Source organism: Mauremys reevesii, linkage group 3 (genome assembly GCF_016161935.1).
Source record: "Mauremys reevesii isolate NIE-2019 linkage group 3, ASM1616193v1, whole genome shotgun sequence".
In the NCBI taxonomy this organism is placed as follows: domain Eukaryota; kingdom Metazoa; phylum Chordata; order Testudines; family Geoemydidae; genus Mauremys; species Mauremys reevesii.
In genome coordinates this window covers 144,207,261-144,223,918 of record NC_052625.1, presented here as the reverse complement: position 1 = coordinate 144,223,918, position 16,658 = coordinate 144,207,261, and the positions used below count along the sequence as shown (strand labels likewise).

General features: G+C 44.2%; 1 protein-coding gene and 1 long non-coding RNA gene across 10 annotated transcripts in view; one reads left to right on the top strand and one right to left on the bottom strand.

The window, feature by feature from the left end:
* The window catches only part of LOC120402138, a 31,015-nt gene extending 26,811 nt beyond the window's left edge, over positions 1 to 4,204 (top strand). For both annotated transcript variants that reach the window (XR_005597009.1, XR_005597008.1), the window contains exons 5-6: positions 2,472 to 2,616; positions 3,863 to 4,204. This is a non-coding gene — a long non-coding RNA (uncharacterized LOC120402138). The remainder of the gene's footprint in view (positions 1 to 2,471; positions 2,617 to 3,862) is intronic.
* The window catches only part of LOC120402134 (synaptotagmin binding cytoplasmic RNA interacting protein), a 36,858-nt gene that overhangs the window by 8,063 nt on the left and 12,137 nt on the right, over positions 1 to 16,658 (bottom strand). For all 8 annotated transcript variants that reach the window (XM_039532550.1, XM_039532551.1, XM_039532554.1 and 5 more), the window contains 4 exons: positions 16,303 to 16,438; positions 15,317 to 15,522; positions 10,109 to 10,258; positions 3,006 to 3,127 (listed from right to left, as the gene is read on the bottom strand). In XM_039532550.1, the coding sequence (XP_039388484.1) occupies positions 3,006 to 3,127; positions 10,109 to 10,258; positions 15,317 to 15,522; positions 16,303 to 16,438 (614 nt within the window). The remainder of the gene's footprint in view (positions 1 to 3,005; positions 3,128 to 10,108; positions 10,259 to 15,316; positions 15,523 to 16,302; positions 16,439 to 16,658) is intronic.

Here is a 16,658-nt window from a genome sequence, read left to right as displayed (position 1 = left end):
TCCCAGTGATGACTGAACCTGCTAATATTTTAAACAAAAAGAGCGCCCAACCAATGCTTGTAGCTGTTTCCATAGCTTCACACTGGCAGACAGTCTAGGCTTTAGAGTGATGTTTGGAGTTACTGTGTATGCTGGCTGTGTTGAATTGTCTCTGGGAGGGGTATGCTGGAATATTTATGTTGCTCTGTAAAAGTGGCAGTCAGGCAAAGCACTGCACAGTCTCCCTCATACAACCAATGAAACTGTTGCATGCAAGTTAGTTGTAGAACAATGGTGGTGAATGGCTGAGTGACCTCTGAAATCACAGGGTCCAGAACTCTTGGCATGGCTGAGATACATGCCTTACAGTAGCTGTACATCTCATGAGTATAATTTAAGTCAAGTCAAAATGACTTAACTTAAGAACTGGACAGACCACAAAACCCAGCAATGTTTCAACCCGGAGATACTCTGAATAAAAAGGCCTCTCAACCATGCTTGTAGCTGTGTCTATTACTTCATACTGACCGTACACATATTTTAGGCTTCAGAGTGTAACACGACATGCCTGGAATTTTATAATATAGATAACATAAGAAAGTCCACATCCTTCAAATGAATATCTATACTTTTTACACATGCAGTGAAAGAGTGTCACCATAACCTGTGTGTGATGACTTAGCACTTTGTAAAAAATGGCTTTAAGACACATTTATAAAAATGTAATTTTTCTAGTATGTTATACACTGTAGCATTACCACCACTTTATTTGCATTCTTGATTACTTTAGTGTCAAGGAATGTTGCCCTTTCTCTTCAATCTTAGCACAGATTGATTTTTGCTGGAGGTTCAAAATAAGGGAGCACCAATCCAGCAGACCTTACCTAGTCATTACAATAGTAGTTCCTAAATTTAGGATCCCGGTTCATAAGCAAATGGAACATTTGAATTCATATATTACAATTTAGACTAACTAGAAGTACATAAGAGGGGGAAAGTACATGGTTATTTTAAACTAATCTATACTCTATTTACAAAATGCCTCCCTAAGATCTGAGAAATCACAGCCAGCTTCCTTCAAGTAACAAAGACAGCACTAACCACACATATTTTATAGTTATGTACTCCCCTGCCCCTTCATCTTTTTGAATCCTAGAAATTAAAAACCCTTGCAATTCAACAAGTAGCACATTTAAAATCCAAATATGCCCAGAATAAGTCTTTGAATAGAACTGCTTGTCTGCCTTCATAGTGGTATTTTAGTTAGCTTGCCAGATCAAAGAGGAATGATAGATATCTAAGAGTTACTCTAATCAATGGATCTGAAAGAGGGACTGAACAAGGCTCCTATCACTGCTTTTATGCAAAATAGGAGAGAGAGAGACTGGAACTGTTTAGCACAGAATTTCAGAGTAACAGAGGCACATAAAATAAATGAATTGGTATAGTTATACAATAGATTATACAGTGACATTTTATGCAGTATGAGAACAGGGAAATTTGTTGCTGTACACTTGAGGCAATAAGTTTCAGATATTTAATAAAAATATAGGCAGTTACACTAAACAGAGTAAGTATGGCTGATGTAATAGTTAAGCTTTAGAGAATACTCCGATGGGCAGCTATTTACACCAGAATCCACTCCTCTCTCCCTAGGGGGGGGGAAAGAGTATAGTATTGCATAATTGATCAGGTGCCTTTTGAGGAAATCACACTTTCCTCTATAGAATGAGGTACAGGGCATTCTTATGGCTGCATCAGAGATACAGAATACAGGAGGGACGAAGGAAGTTGGTTTGCCTAACGGAAAGATGTAAATGAGGCAGGAAAAACTTTTTGACACTGAGGCCTACTCTACACTAGGGGGCGGGGTCGATGCAAGATACGCAACTTCCGCTACGTGAATAGCGTACCTGAAGTCGAAGTATCTTATTTCGACTTACCTCACGGTGCGAGATCGACGGCCGCAGCTCCCCCTGTCGACTCCGCTACCGCCGCTCGCTCTGGTGGAGTTCCGGAGTCGACGGGAGCGCGTTCGGGGATCGATATATCGCGTCTAGATGAGACGCGATATATCGATCCCCAATAAACCGATCGCTACCCACCGATCCGGCGTGTAGTGTAGACAAACCCTAAGAGTATAGTCCAAAAGAGAATAGTGAAGCCTATGGCTAACATGACCAGGGAAAGGAATAGCAGGGCCAGCGAGATCTTTGAGGCAGCTGCAAGCAAGGCAATCTTAAAAAATTCCAGTTGTGCATGAGGTCACCATCTAAAGATTTGTATTATTCTGTTTTACCGAGCCATTCCATCTTCATGGATGTCAAGCAGCAGCACAGATATTTTTGGAAATACAGGCTGGGAGTGAGGAAAACTGCAGGATATCCAATTTAAACCCAAGTAGAAAATATATGAAAGCATTAAAGACTATAGTGGCAAATCACTAATTTTTTGTTCTGCAAAATCTTCACATTAATGTAAAATCTTCACAGGCTTACTGATCATCACTGAAGTGGCAAAAACGTTGTTGGACAGAGAGCAATCACACCAACAATTTACATGTAGGCACCATATTACTGCTTCAAAGCGTGATCAGATGAGCATGCATCTCACATGGGTGCACCTGACAGTACAAAGGTATGTGGGTCTTTAGAAGGTGACCAGCTCATCTCTCCCAATTTGTTCCCATGATCTTCAAATTTGACCTGGATAAGTGGACATGCATCCAGTTCAGTCACTACTGACTTTAGGCTGTAAATTCTCCAGGGCAGCAATTTTATTTTTGAACAGCACTTGGCAAAAGGTGACCCCAATCCTGACCGAGGCTGGCCTTTGGGCACTACTGTGATATACCAGTAATTCCTCTATATAGTAACTATTCAAATGTATCCTACACCTATGGAAGTGAAATTTGAGACACTAATACACTTCATCATACTTGCTACATAACCCCCATGCTATGGTTTTTGTAAAAGGCACATTTTTGTGAAATAATCAATACACAACGTGCACAAATTTATACTTACATTTGATTTTTAGCCGCTTGTCTCTGAGCTTTCCGTTCTTTTCTTTTTTGATCTGGTGGCTTAGCAAACACAATTTCAATATTTTCTCCCTCTAAATCTTTGCCATTCATTTCTTCCATTGCCTGAAGGAAGTAACCAGATTTTAGATATACTTCTAAGGGCATTCAGGGACATATTTTAAGGGACAGAAAAAGAATAGGATTCCCCCCCCCCCAAAAGGTATCACCTTTGATTGTGTATCTGGAAGTCAGACTGCAGATTACTTTTGGGGTTTCGAAGAATTACTAAGGCTTGATTTTCAAAACCACGATGGCCTTTACCTGTTCTTAAAAAATTTCATCCACTTACAACTGTGGACATACTATTGCAATCTCTGCAAATAGCGTCCCACAATTCAGCTCTGGGATCTCATTAAGAATTATATTTACAACAATGGGGTAGCAGTAAAGTTTAGTTAGATTTAAGTGAAAAATATCTGTATAAGAGGAAGTGCTCTGCTCCTAGAGCAAGAGACCAATCTTGTGGATTTAAAAATAGATGGTTACCTACCTTTCGTAACTGTTGTTCGAGATGTGTTGCACGTGTCCATTCCAAAAGGTGTGCACGCGCACCCACGTGCACGTTCGTCGGAAGGTTTTACCCTAGCGGTACCTGTCAAGTCGGCTGTGGCGCCCCCTGGAGTGGCCCCTTTATGGCAGCCTATATAGGTCCATGCCATCCTTCTTGCTGGAATACTCCGACAGAGAGGAGATGGGCAGGATTTGGAATGGACATGAGCAACACATCTCGAAGAACAGTTACGAAAAGTAGGTAACTTGTCTTTTTCTTTGAGTGACTGCTTATGTCCATTCCAATAGGTGACTCCCAAGAGTTTCAACAGAGAGGAGTCGGAGTTCGCCATGTTGCTGATTGCAGTACTGCCTTGCTAAAGGTTGCATTGTCCCTCGCCTGTTGGGTGATGGTTTAGTGCAAAGTAAAGGTGTGGATGGAAGACCACGTTGCTGTCTTGCATGTCTTGGATAGGGACCTGCACAAGGAATGAGGCAGATGACACCTGTGCTCTTGTGGAATGTGCCATTAACAGCGGGGCTGGAATTTTAGCTAAGTTGTGGCACGTTCTGATGCAGGATATGATCCACAACTGCAGAGACGAGACGAGGAGCCCTTTCATCCTCTCAGCGATTGCAATAAAGAGCTGTGGTGACTTACAAAACGGCTTAGTGCGTTCAATATAGAAGGCTAGGGCACGCCTGACGCCAAGGGAATTGAGTGCTCGTTCTTTGCTGCTGGCATGAGGCTTGGGAAAGAATACCAGTAGCAATATGTCTTGATTCACATGAAAATGCAAGACTACCTTAGGTAGGAACACTGGGTATGGGCGTAGCTGCACCTTGTCTTTGTAAAAGAGCACGTCGTGGGGCTTGGAAGTAAGTGCTCTGAGCTCGGGAACCCTTCTGGCCGAGGTTATGGCCACCAGAAAAGCCACTTTCCAGGAGAGAAAGGATATGGGGCAGGTCGCCAGTAGCTCAAAAGGGGGACCCATAAGTCTAGAAAGAACCAGCTTAAGGTCCCACTGCCTCACCTGGGGATAAAGCCTATCTAAGCCCCCACACGCCCAGGTGGAAGGCTGAGATGGCCACCAGGTGCGCCTTAATAGAAGATATAGCCAACCTCTGCTGCTTCAGGTACAAGAGGCACGGGGAAGGGAAGAGAGACACACCTTTCTGTAGGGACCAAATGGAGAAGAACTTCCAGTTTGCCAGGTATATTGTGAGAGTAGAGGGTTTCCTGCTTCCCGACAGAACTTCCCTAACATGAGGCGGAGGGACTCCAGGTTGGAATGTAGTCTGCTGTGATGGACATCCAGAAGCATGGGGAGGGCCATTGGCCTGTCCACTGATGAGTTCAGCAGCATGGTGAACCAGTGCTATCATGACCACGCAGGTGCTATGAGAGTGACTGAAGCCCTGTACTGCTGAACCTGAAGAGGACTGTGTGTATGAGTTGGAAGGGTGGGAATGCATATAGCAGCCGAGTCATCCATGGTAGGTGAAAGGCATCCACTATGGGGCCATAGCTGTGGTTCTGAAAGGAGAAGAACAGGTGGCACTTTCTGTTGCTCCGCGTCGCGAACAGGCCCACGTGGGGTTAACCCCATCTCTGGAAGATCAAAAGGGCGATGTCCACTCTGAGTGACCACTTGTGAGTGCTGAATGAGCGGCTGCGATGGTCTGCTAGTTCATTCTATGCCCCTGGTAGATATGAGGCTTGTAGCTGGATGTAATGTGCAATGCAGAAGTCCCACAACCGGAGAGATTCCTGGCATAGGAGAAGGGAGCAAGCACCACACTGTTTGTTTATATAGAACATTGCTGTGGTGTTGTCCGGCAGAACTGGGCCTGGAACGTCTGGCAAGCCGCTCTCAGCTCTCTGACATTGATGTGCAGCAATAGTTCTGGTTGTGACCATAGGTCTTGAGTCCTGATACTGCCCAAGTGCACTCCCCAGCCTGTCTCTGATGCGTCAGTGAGGGCTCAGGTTTGGCGAAGGGCACTTCCACACAGACCACCTGAGGTTGTAGCCACCAGCTGAGGGACTCGAGAATCCTGGGAGGGAGGGTAACTAGTCTGTCCAGAGAGTCCCGGCTGGGTCTGTATACACTCACCAACCAAGCCTGGAGGGGGCGAAGGCGCAACTTGGCATGCTGCACTACATATGTGCAGGGTGCCATGTGCCCCAGAAGCTTCATGCAGTTTCTGGCTGTGGTGGTTGGGAACCGGTGGATGCCCTTGATGCTTAGGAACTGGGACTCAAGTAGGGAAGCTCTGGCCTGAGTGGAATCCCGGAGAGTGCTGATGAACTCTATTCTCTGGGTTGAGACCAGTGTAGACTTGGGTGCATTCAGAATGAGCCCTAGCCTGCTGAAAGTGGTTCATGCGTGGGCCACGTGCTCCAGCTCTTGCACTCAGGAATTGCCCTTTATGAGCCAGTCGTCCAGGTATGGGAAGGCCTGTACCTGGCATTTGTGCAGGGAGGCTGCCACGACTGCCATCCACTTTGTGAACACACGCAGGGCCGCTGAAAGTCTGTAGTACGGTGAACTGTCAGTGTAGGCTATGAATCTCAGGAAACTCCTGTGTGCCGGGATAAATCGATATATGAAAGTACGTGTCCTTCAAGTTGAGGATGGCATACCAGTCCCCCGGATCCAGGGAAGGAATGATGGCGGCCAGAGAGACCAATACGAAACTTCAGCTTTCTTATGAACTTGCTGAGCTTTTGCACATCCAAGACAGACCTGAGCCCACCCTTGGCCTTGAGGATGAGGAAGTATCAGGAGTAGAACCCCCTGCCCCATAGCCCTGAGGAACCTCCTCTATTGCCCTCAGCTTGAGAAGCAATTGCACCTCCTGTAGCAGGAGTTGCTCGTGAGAGGGGTCCCTGAAGAGGGATGGGGAAGGCAGCGAGGGCCAGAATTGGATAGATTATCCCACCCCTACCGTGCTTAGGACCCAGCGTTCTGAAGTAATCTGGGCCCAGGCACGGTAGAAGTGGGACAGATGATTCAGAAGGGGAAGGCAAGGATCTGGGATTTGGGCTGGTGCTCCATCCCTGGGCACACCTTCAAAAGTTTGGCTTCAAGCCGGGGAGCTGCTTGGAGGAGCCTTGACCCTGGACTGAGGGGGACGTCTCCTGTTGTTTCTGCCCCTCCTCCGTGACACAGATAGAATCAGGAAGGAGACTGAAGCTTGAAGGGTTTTCTCTGGGGTGCTGGCGTATGAATACCCAGAGATTTGAGGATTGCACCTGAGTCCTTGAGACTGTGCAGCCTGGAGTCTGTTTTGTCCACAAACAACCCTGCGAGTCAAAAGGAAGGTCCTTTATAGTATTCTGGAGCTCCGCCGGGAGTCGAGAAGCTTGCAGCCATGAGCCACACCTCATGGTGATGGCCGTAGCCTTGGTTCACGCTGCCAAAATCGGCAGAGTCCAAAGCCGCCTGGAGGGAGGTTCTAGCCATCACTTCGCCTTCTTCTATGACTGCCGCAAACTCCTGTTGTGAGTTTGATGGGAGCAGTTCCTGGAACTTGGAGAGGGCTTTCCAGGAGTTGTATGCATAGCATACAAGTACTCCCTGCTGATTGAAGATTCGAAACTGGAGTCGAGTATACCTTTCAACTGAAGAGGTCCAGCTTCTTAGCTTCCTGATTTTTAGGGGTGAGCCCTGGCTGCCCACGCAGCTCTTTGTCGTTTGCTGCATCAGCCAACAATGTCCTGGGTTGGGGGTGGGTGAAGAGGTGCTCGGACCCCCTTTGCAAGACAAAGTAATGCCTCTCCAAAACCCTGGCCATTGGTGGTATAGAGGCTGGGGTTTGCCAGAGCACCTTCATGGTGGTCTGGATGGTCTTAATAAGCAGCAGTGGCACTATAGAAGGACCTTCTGGGCAAGTATGTCCACCACGGGGTCTGAGTCTTCCACCACCTCCTCTGTGGCCATATTAAGGGTCTGGGCCACCATCCTGAGGAGGTCCTGGTGGGCTTTCATGTCCATCGCCGGAAGGGACGTGGTGACCTCAGGAACATCCAATGATGCAATCACTGGTGGTAGGGGGCTGCTGGCGTAGGTGACTCCAACTGTGCACTCTGTGCAGGAGGCCCAGGGTCTGAACTCCACGGTGGGTCCTCGGGAGTCCTGGATTGGTCACGGGCAACAGACATCGCAGAAGGTGGAGCACAAGCAGCGGAGACCACCGATGCTGCCCTGGAGCCCTGCCCTTGGCCCGGGTGGTAAGCCCAAGGTATCCAAAAGGGCCACTGTACTGGTCCCTGCCACTGGAGAGGCCAGGACACCATCGGTACCGAGGGGTCCTGCACCCCACGGTGCCGAGATCAGTACCGGGATCTTGAGCAGTACCAGCTACGTCAGGATACTGATGACTCTGCCTCAGGCTCTGATCAGTAGTCCGAGCCTGACCAGGAAGGAGCGGATCCCAATGGCACCGGGGAGCAGTGCTGCAGTGATGGAGAACAGTGCCATATCATGGTGGATGTGCCGCAGACGGTGCCACCGCTTTGGCCTGCCCAGCCTAAACCAGAGCTGGTACATGGGAATGAGAGGGTAGGGACTGTGCTGTCATGGCAATTAAGTCCCACACGGCCTTGAAAGTATCTGGTGTGGAGGGGAGGTCCAAGTCCCCCTCCAACACTTACCAGAGCAGGGAGTCCACCAACACCAGACTCAACAGACCTGCCCGCAAGGCCAGAGTTGATGGTACAGGGACAGACGCGCCAGCCTTCTGGTGTCCTGACATAGCACGCACCACGGTGGAGTCCTGCCTACTATTCTTGGCGGAGCAGGGCTGCCTCCTCTTCCTTGTGTGGCACCAGGGATTGTGAACTTTGCCACACTGATGAGCTGGCCTTCCATGTGGGGGAGCGGTGTCGATGCTACTTATGTTAGTCCTTCCTCGGTGCCGAGGTATCCCGCATTGAGACCAGGGCACTATGCACTGAGGTTGCCGGTTCAGACTCTTGAGCCGGTTGGGACCGAAGCGCAAACTCCATTAAGAGGAGCTTGAGGAGAGAGAGAGAGAGACGCAGACAGACAGACAGACAGTGTGTGTGTGTGTGTGTGTGTGTGTCATCCTATGCAAATGGTGCACTTGTCTTGCAAATGGCCCTCTCCTAAGCACTTAAGACAAGCAGCATGCGGATCCCCTTCGGGCATAAGCATACCGCACCTCTCACATGGCTTAAACCCCTGGGGCCGCAGCATGACCCAGTGACGGGGAAATATTTCAGGGGGAACCCCCCCCCCCCAACTTAAACATACTAATAAAACTAAAACAATCTAGTGAAAAATAATGATACACACAAAAAACTTTAGGAAACACTTGCAAAGCAAGAGACCAGTTGCTCCAATGACCATCACTGGCGGTAAGAAGGAACTGAGCAAGCAGCCGATTGGCAGGGACCCACACAGACCGCCATAAATGCACCACTCCTGGAGGCTCCACAGCTGACCCAACAGGTACTGCTAGGGTAAAACCTTCCGATGATCGTGCATGCAGTGCACACACATCTTTTGGAATAGACATGAGCAATCAGTCAAAGAACATTTTTGCTCTTTTGTTTTCCATTTATAAACTTTTCCTTACTGATTAGGTGCAAAAGGAAATCTGCACCTCAGCCTCATGTAACAGAAGTGGATATTGTCATTCTATCTATACAATAAAAGTTTCCCACCAAATGTTTGCCAATGAGTTTCAAAAGAGGAGGACCTGAGAGATCCTACCACTTTCAAGGATCCTCTGGACCCCAAAGGAGAACCAGCCTTGAGAGGATGCATGTATGGTAGGGATTCTTACTCTGTACACCCAAGCTTCTTCACCAAGCTATCTAGACAAGTGGGGAAAGTAGCAAACCTATGTGCATGTTTCACCCAAAGGTGTAGAAATCTGGTATGTGAACAAATTCTGCCGGTCATTCTACCAAATGACGAAGCAACACAAAGCAAAGGGATGAAACAAAGGAGTTATTCCTGGATTTCTCCTGGGGGGGAAGAGAGTATATCACAAGGAAGAAGGGAGGAAAGAAGGAGAGAGTAAACACTCACTAGGCTATCCCTGTCAGCAAAAAAAGGACAGTTAACTCTGCTCCTAGGAAGGTTGTTTTGTGTTTCAGTGCCTACATTACTAACAAAATTTTCTACCACGATTCTCAGGTAGCAAAATTGGTCTTTTAACCCCAAAGGAACTTCCTTCTGTTTGATTACAAGTGGATGAAAGAGTTCTGGCATCCCAGTCACTGTTTTCACAGAAGGCCATTAGCTTAAAACAGAATCTTCTAGTTTTAAACAGATAAGAAAATAGTCACCAATATTAACAGCAATTTATATGAAGCATTCTCCTTCCCTGAATTCAGATAGTGTAGAACATTCTATGGAAAGACTCAACATGTAACTTCATTTTATGGTGTTACTAATTAACAATTTAATGCTTCACATAATCCCTCAAACTGATCTTTTCCCCAAAAGTATCCAATTTTTAAAATTCAAATTTGGTAATAACTTCTAGGCACATAAAATTAAAGTCCCTTTAACCTACCTTTACAGCACCATCCCGTTCATCAAAATGAATGAAAGCATAATCTTTTAGTTTCTTCACTCGCTCTAATTTTCCAAATTGACTGAAGGCCTTTTCTAGAATCTCCTCTGTTACAGTATTGGCAAGGTTACGCACAAACAGCACTTTCACCTAAAAGACAACAAAAGGCAAGTTTCAGTATACAAGTTTTGCCTAATACAATTAATTTCACAAAACGTTAGAGCTACAGCTAATATCAAAAATATAAATTCATTCAATGAGTTTGAAAAATCAGTTTGCTGACTTGACAGTTGGATAAAATGATTCAATATTACTGAACATTCACTACAAATACATCATTCTAATCAGTGATGTTACTGAAAAAAGTCCTATCAGTAAGTTTTACCTCAAAGGAACCCTTTTTAATCATTTCAAAAAGTAAAGTTAGCAACTAAGGATAGATATATGTAGAAGTTAACTATTCAAAATATTAAGAGTTTAAGCACCCATCACTGTAATATCTAATCACTCAGCATGCCTTCTTTGCTTAGCCAATTTTGCCTCCACCTTCAAGTGCCTTGAAGCTATCACATCAAATATTGTTGGTTAGAATACACTTTTACTGTCTATGACAAAAGGAAATACAAAACAGTAAGAGGGCAACCTGAAATGCAAAGCTTGAGGCTTAGCAATCTTATCTAGTATGGGAGAAAGTTACATAAGGCCTGGTCTATATTAGAGAAATCAGACAGCTATGCTGTGCAGTACTCAATGAAGCACCAAGAGCATCCACACAAGCCACCCTCAGATTGGTTTAAGATATTTCCTTGCAGCCCTAGAGCAGATGTACTAATGTGTGGGCTATCAACCTTGACTCCTGTCAAAGAAAAGATCTGTAAAATAAAGTTCCCTCAATCCATAAGCCTCTTTTGCTTGCAGCTGAGTATCTTCTCCATCCCCACCCACCATACCCCTTATCAGTAATGCCAGACCACCGTCTCTATTCCCCTTCCCATAAATGCTCCTCAGCTCAGTCCACAAGTTTTCTATCAAAAAATCCAGTTGCAGATAAATGGGTAAGATTGCACTTTCCGCCCCAGCCCTCTTCCCAGTAGTTTACTGGCTGAGGTTGCACCACTCAGTGATCCACAAACTTTTAACCAGTGAAGATACAGCAGGCAGAGTGCAGTTGGTGATCATGCTTCAGAATCCCTTAGCTACCAGCTCCCCCTCCCTATGGTCCCTCCAGAGCAGATGGAGGGACCAAAGAAAGCAGGCTATGGGATTGTGAGGAACACAGTGGTCAGCTCTCCTCCTGCTGCAGTAGCACCAGCCAGCACCTGATTCTCTCATTCTGAATCACAAGTGGCTTATCAGGATGAAAAAAGTGGCATAACCTGTATACTCATGTGCAGTATATTAAGAAGCAGTATCTTGGGGGAGGAGGGACATAGATGGGCAGAAATTGCAGACTCAGACAGGGATCTACAGATGAATCCTCGGCTAAAAGCCCACAGAGAAAGTGTATGGGAGAGGAAGCAGAGGAACACAGGAATTGCAATACTCCATCAGACCAGTGGTCCATCTAATCCAGTATCCTGTCTTCAACGATGGCCAAACAGCAGGTACAGAGGAAAGGCAAAAAAATTCCACTGTAGGCAACAACAAAATAACCTACTCCCAAAGAAGATTTTTAACCCACATTAGAGTCTGCCCTGACTCCAAGAGCTTGTCTCTTCCAAAAATCTTTTTTTAAAGCTTAACTCTTCTGGATAGTCTTGTTATCATGTAAGCATCCAAGACCTTTTATAATCCCAATAAACTCTTTGCCTCGATGATATTTTGTGGCAATGAATTTCACAGTCTAATTTTGCGGTGTGAAAAAGGATTTCAGTTTTAAATTTGTTGCCATCCAATTTAATTGACCATCCCCTTGTCGTTTATTATGAGAAAGGGTGAACAGCAGTGGACTTGGCAGACAAGCTTTACAGGTTCACTGGCAGCCTTAGGTAGACAGTCCACAATGGCCCTTCAAATTGGCAACCCCAAACACCCACCCTTCCAATCTCAGGTGTACATTACATTCAGTTGTTGCCTCTCCAAAAAAGAGCTGAAGCATGTGTTGATTCAAGATGATTTTCAATTAACTGCAGGGAAATGACTGATTAAAACTTTCTCCAGTACAGACAGATTCTATTTGCTAATGCCTCAGACCTGGTCAAACTGTGTGCACTATGTATGTAATCAACAAGCTTGATCTAATACAGTGGTTCTCAACCAGGAGTACATGTACGCCTGGGGGTATGTAGAGGTCTTCCAGGGGGTATACATCAACTTATCTAGATATCTGCCTAGTTTTACAACAGGTTACATAAAAAGCACCAGTGAAATCAGTACAAACTAAAATTTCACATGACTAGTTTATACTGCTCTATATACTGTACACTGAAATGTAAGTACAATATTTATACTCCAATTTATTTTATAATTATATGGTAAAAATGAGAAAGTAAGCAATTTTTCAGTAATAGTGTGCTGTGACACTTTTGTATTTTTATGTCTGATTTTGTAAGCAAGTAGTTTTTAAGTGAGATGAAACTTGGGGTACTCAAGACAAATCAGACTCCTGAAAGGGATACAGTAGTCTGAAAAGGTTGAGACCCACGCACTAATGAACAGGTCAGTTTAAGCATTAGGAAGCCAAGACAAGACATTCTTCTCAGATGACATGCCTTCCTCCTTTTGGGTTGAAATGGGAGAGAAAAAATAAAGTTCCCTTTTAGTTTGGACATAATGAAATAATAGTTAAGTTATGAGCCATGTACCCGCAGCCACATGACTGTGTCCAAGATTTTAAAGACACTGCTCAGGTTAACTGGCTGCTTACATTGCCAGCCTTGATTTTGCTTTGCAAGGTCCATGCAACAGTAACTACTGAATTGCCTCTTGAATTTTGCCTGCACTATGATATGTCAGGATGCTTAGAATGCCAAAACCGCTACTATACAAAAACCATTAACTTAAGGAAATGTTTATCATTCTGCAGTATTGAAAAAAAATCTAGGAATTTGCTGGTTAAGGAAATAACTACACAATCCTCAATTCACATGCCTTATCAACCACAGACTCAGATTACTAAGATTGCTAACAAGCAAGCCTCCACAATGCACAAGTCCAACTTCTCCAACTTACAACCTCAACTTACCCTTCTATTTTAAACCACTTCAGGCATAAAGGTAGCCTTGTCTAACCTTGCAGTTTCCATGATTTGTAGGAACTGTACACATATGTACAGCACTCTGAGGCCTAGCCTACATTACAGACGTATGTATGTAGAAAATCCACTCTCCTGAGCAATGCAGTTATCATGGAATCATAGATTCTTAGGGTTGAAAGGGACCTCAGGAGGTCATCAAGTCCAACCCCCAAATCCTTAAATGTCCCCCTCAAGGACTGAACTCACAACCTTGGGTTTAGCAGGCCAATGCTCAAACCACTGAGCTATCCCTCCTCATGCCATACTCCTGGTGTCGATAATGCTATGTCAACAGGAGGGTTTCTCCCATTGGCCTAGGTAGTGTCTTCACTAACTGCTACTGTGTCAATGCAGTGCTATACCTTTAGATAAGCCACTGGCAACCTTAACTGTAAGTTAACACGAGAAAAGGTTTTGGTTTTGTTTATTTTAAAGAGCATCAAAACTTAAGTGGGTCTGTGGATAAGTTTACAGAAGAGCATTCCTGCTCGGACAGATGTTCTAAGGCCTACTATAGAGTAGTTCCCCTCCTTCAGAACTCCATATATCTGCATGCGATGTGGTGCAAGGAGTTTTTAGTTTCGTCAAAATCACTTGTATGTGGAATGGGGCAGGGAACCAGGAAGCATTGCTTCCTAGCTCTTATGTTCCCCATCTCCACAGCTCTGCCCCAGAAGCCTGCTACCCAGTACTTTCTTCCTATCCATGCTCCCTTCACTTCCTACTCATCTGATGTTAAGTTTCACCAGCAGGAGTCCCTCACCAATGGTCACAGAAAAAGTTAGAAGGATCAGGGCTCCTCTCTTGTGATCCAGATTGATCACAGGGAGAAGCCACACTACAGAGGAAGTGCCATTTTGCAGACAAACTATCTGCAAGACTCGGCACACTCCCTGGTGTTGAGTGACTACAACACTGGGCAAGAAAACAAGGGGTGATTAAACCTGGCAAGCAAAACAGTCTAAGACTATATTTCTGCTAGAAAAGCAGCTATTTCATAAGATGAACCCCATTTAGCTCACCAAAGAGGTGACCCCATCCAAGACATCTTACCAAGTCCATCAAACTAGGATGCCTACTAGTCAGTCAACCATCTCATGTCAAGAAAGGCAGATGTGATAGAGAGAAAAGGGAACTTAGAAAAGAGCTATCTAAGGGGAATTGTGCTAGTGGCTGGGCAACAGAAGACAGGGCTGGGCAACATCTGAGAATAGTAGTTTTCAGGTAAGAATCAATTCATCTGCTTCCACTGTGGCAAAATATGTCACAACAAAGAACTGTTCTCGTTATTAAAAATGCTCCCCAAACTTAGTATTTTGATACGAAGAACTTAAGCGACATGAAATTGTACTCCAGAATGCTTTCACTACTGTTTCAGGGGGTCTGAAAAAAACAAAACAAAAAACACAGCACCATGACTGAAATAATGTCTAAGAGAAGTAATTGCTAGATTGTGAAATTATAGCCTCTTGGATTCTGACAAGGATTTAAGAAAATTCAGGTTTATGTTCCTTGAAGTAATACAATTTCAAGAACTACAGATATGAAGCTCCATGTTTAAACTCAGTTTTACGGGCTGAACCAAATATTCCCACTGATTCCTTTGAATCAAGTCCTTAGTGTGAAGCCACAAGGCAACTTTGATTCTGACACCGCTATGTCACTTACATACTATTAGAGTACAGGCAGATTACAGGAATCATGGCATAAGATTTTTCAACATTGGCTGATGATCTTTGTTTCCTGTCAGGCCCAAGCAGTAGTAAATACTACTTGCCAGTGAAATTCTTGTTAAGACTGTAAGAGTTCCTTTTAATTTTCAAGTGTTTTAGAATGCGTTCACATCTTTACAATCCCGCTTTAACTCCTCTATCAAGCAAGTGGTATTTCAACACAGGGCTAATACCAGAAATATTTACCTTATGACAATTTAAGTGATGTAGGTATAATTATATTCTCAGTTGCTTTATTACCTTTGCCATAACTTCAGGATCTGGATCTTCTATAGGGTCAGCCCATTCAACTGTAACAACATTTCCCCAGACTTTCACTTTTCCACTCATTAACCTACGTCTGGCCTGAGCAGCAGTTTTGTGATCTTCATATTCAAGGAAACAAAAACCCCTGTTCTTTTTCTTGTCATCAGGTTGATGATACAATATGACATCTGTGAGACCCTCTGTGAAATTAAGCAGAATATTTAATTTGGCTTCAATTGATGTGCTATACCATAAAGCGAAGGAATGATCCTACTTAAGGAAATAAGTAAGTTACAAGACGATGTGAAAGCATGGATTAGCTTCAAAGATTGGTAAGGAGAAACACCAAGATACATTTCTGTACTTTCAGAATACTAAGTTTTTATATCACATATCACTGCAGCATCTTAGCATCAATGGACATAATTATTCCTGTCCCATAAAAAGTAACACTGTTTTGTTTTTAGAAGACTTCTGAAAGCCTTCCTTCACATTACTCTTTTTGGATGCCTTTGCATTAAAGGGAAGCCAGTAACTTTAATCCACTAATGCAAAGGACTCAAGCACAGAACTCTCTCCATATTGGTTAAAATTTGCCTTTAAAAAGGAGACCAATACATCCTTTGATACTGAAGGAACTTCAGTGAGTTGTGGAACAATGCATTTCTTTGAAAGAAACTTTCCTTTTATTGTATTTGCCAATTATTCATTAGGTTAAATAAGTACATAATCTAAGGTTTAGTTACAGAGATTCAAATAAAAGAAAATATGTATTATTCCAAAACACAACAATGGTTTAGGCAAGGATACATTATTCCTGGTTCCTTCAAAAGTGAGAAGTCTGAACACTCAGGACAAAGCTAAGTGATCTCAGTTGAAAAGATTGTCATCATTCAACATCAGCCGAAAGATGGTGAAAAAAATCATCATTGATCACTCACATTTATTTTACCCAGTTCCCAATACACTTACTGACTTACCCGTTACTTTACTAAATTCTTCAACAATCTGTTCCTTGGTTTTACTCTTAGGAATAGAGCCAACAAAAAGCCTATTATTGGCAACAGAGATGCATACACCAATGTGTTTTCCAGAACGAATTTCATGATTATTATACTGAAAGAAAAACAGACAATGGCAAGTTATTACCAACCATTCACTCTTCCCCACTCAAAAACATCTATAGCAGGTATTTTACTTCCCTACAGCTGTGATGAACAGTGAGGTATTAACCCTTCAGTGGCCTGATGTGTGCATACAACAATTGTTAGACTACTACACTTGTGGTACACTCACATTCTTTGCCATTGGTCCCCAGTTTCAGCCCACAACTATT